This window comes from Echinococcus granulosus (assembly GCF_000524195.1).
Source record: "Echinococcus granulosus chromosome Unknown EG_S00078, whole genome shotgun sequence".
Classification (NCBI taxonomy): domain Eukaryota; kingdom Metazoa; phylum Platyhelminthes; class Cestoda; order Cyclophyllidea; family Taeniidae; genus Echinococcus; species Echinococcus granulosus.
Genome location: NW_020170458.1, coordinates 75,426 through 76,506, shown reverse-complemented (window position 1 = coordinate 76,506; position 1,081 = coordinate 75,426). Strand labels below are relative to the sequence as shown.

The following is a 1,081-nucleotide window of genomic DNA, read 5'->3' as shown; positions in this document are numbered from 1 at the left end:
CTGATTCAGAAATCCTCCCATCTCTACATCCCCACTTCGGACTGAAAACTCGGTGAATTCTGGACGCCTAATGACGTAATCTGCTCTCTTATTTCTCTGCAGGGGCGGTCGTTCGGTGCGCCATACTGATCGCGAGGGACCGTCTCTTCGCCTCGTGAGATGCGCCGAACGGAGGGCGGAGACGACACAATTGTACAATTAAGCTCTCCCCTCAAATGACGTCCTTTTAGCAGTCCACTTGTTAATCACTGCCACGAGCTGCGGTTACATCGCCGATTACCTACGTTACTTTCACCTCACAATTCGGCGTGGAGGATGTGTTGAGATGTTGACGTACTGCAATGATTCGGAGGCGCCAAGTCGGTCCTTCAATTAACTGTTCAGGGTGTAATGACGAGTGCATTTGCGACTTCATTGAATAGCGCCTCCACGGAGCGACCACATTTGCCTCTGCTTCAAAACCCCGTCCTTTAAGAGCTGCATGCATTACGACGCTGTCGCCGTTCACCCAGTCGCCAATTTGACCAGTCCATTGACAGTTGTTGCAACGAGTGGAACACTTCGCGCCGGAATGGACATGAGCGCCTACTCCACCCCGAGGATCTAGGAGCATACCATGGAAACATCACCAACACAGTCGGAGTAACGAGACAGCTCTTTCATCCCTGGTTTGTAATTGGCTGCACAAATCATCATGCCTTATTCATCCACCGTGAGGATGGAGTCCTCAGACGCATTGCACTAACCAGAGGAGGGATTTACTGGCTTCGCTACCACGCACACTTCACGAATGACACTCCTTCCTACGCTGGCAGTATCACACCCGACATCGGGTGTCATAGATGCGCATTCATTGATGGTAAGTGGTTCTATCAAAGTGCTGCATGTAAATGCACTGACGTGGTGATGTGCTACTGAATAGTGGAATAAGTAGGTGTGGCGCAGCTGATGATTGCCTGACTGGTCAATTAACACGCAAAACGCACAAACCCAACAGGAAAACAAGTTTTTGAAAACAACAATTCACAACTGGCAAATTGTTAGTAGCCAAAAAGAAACAACTAACATTACCAGTACTCAT

At 49.1% G+C, this 1,081-nt stretch overlaps 1 protein-coding gene across 1 annotated transcript in view; it reads right to left on the bottom strand. All coding sequences in view use genetic code 11, as the record gives it.

The window, feature by feature from the left end:
* The window catches only part of EGR_07462 (Lysophospholipid acyltransferase 2), a gene marked incomplete at both ends in the record, with an annotated part of 32,439 nt that overhangs the window by 3,023 nt on the left and 28,335 nt on the right, over positions 1–1,081 (bottom strand). The window contains 2 exons of the mRNA XM_024496711.1: positions 285–603; positions 747–880. Of these exons, the coding sequence (XP_024348851.1) occupies positions 285–603; positions 747–880 (453 nt within the window). The remainder of the gene's footprint in view (positions 1–284; positions 604–746; positions 881–1,081) is intronic.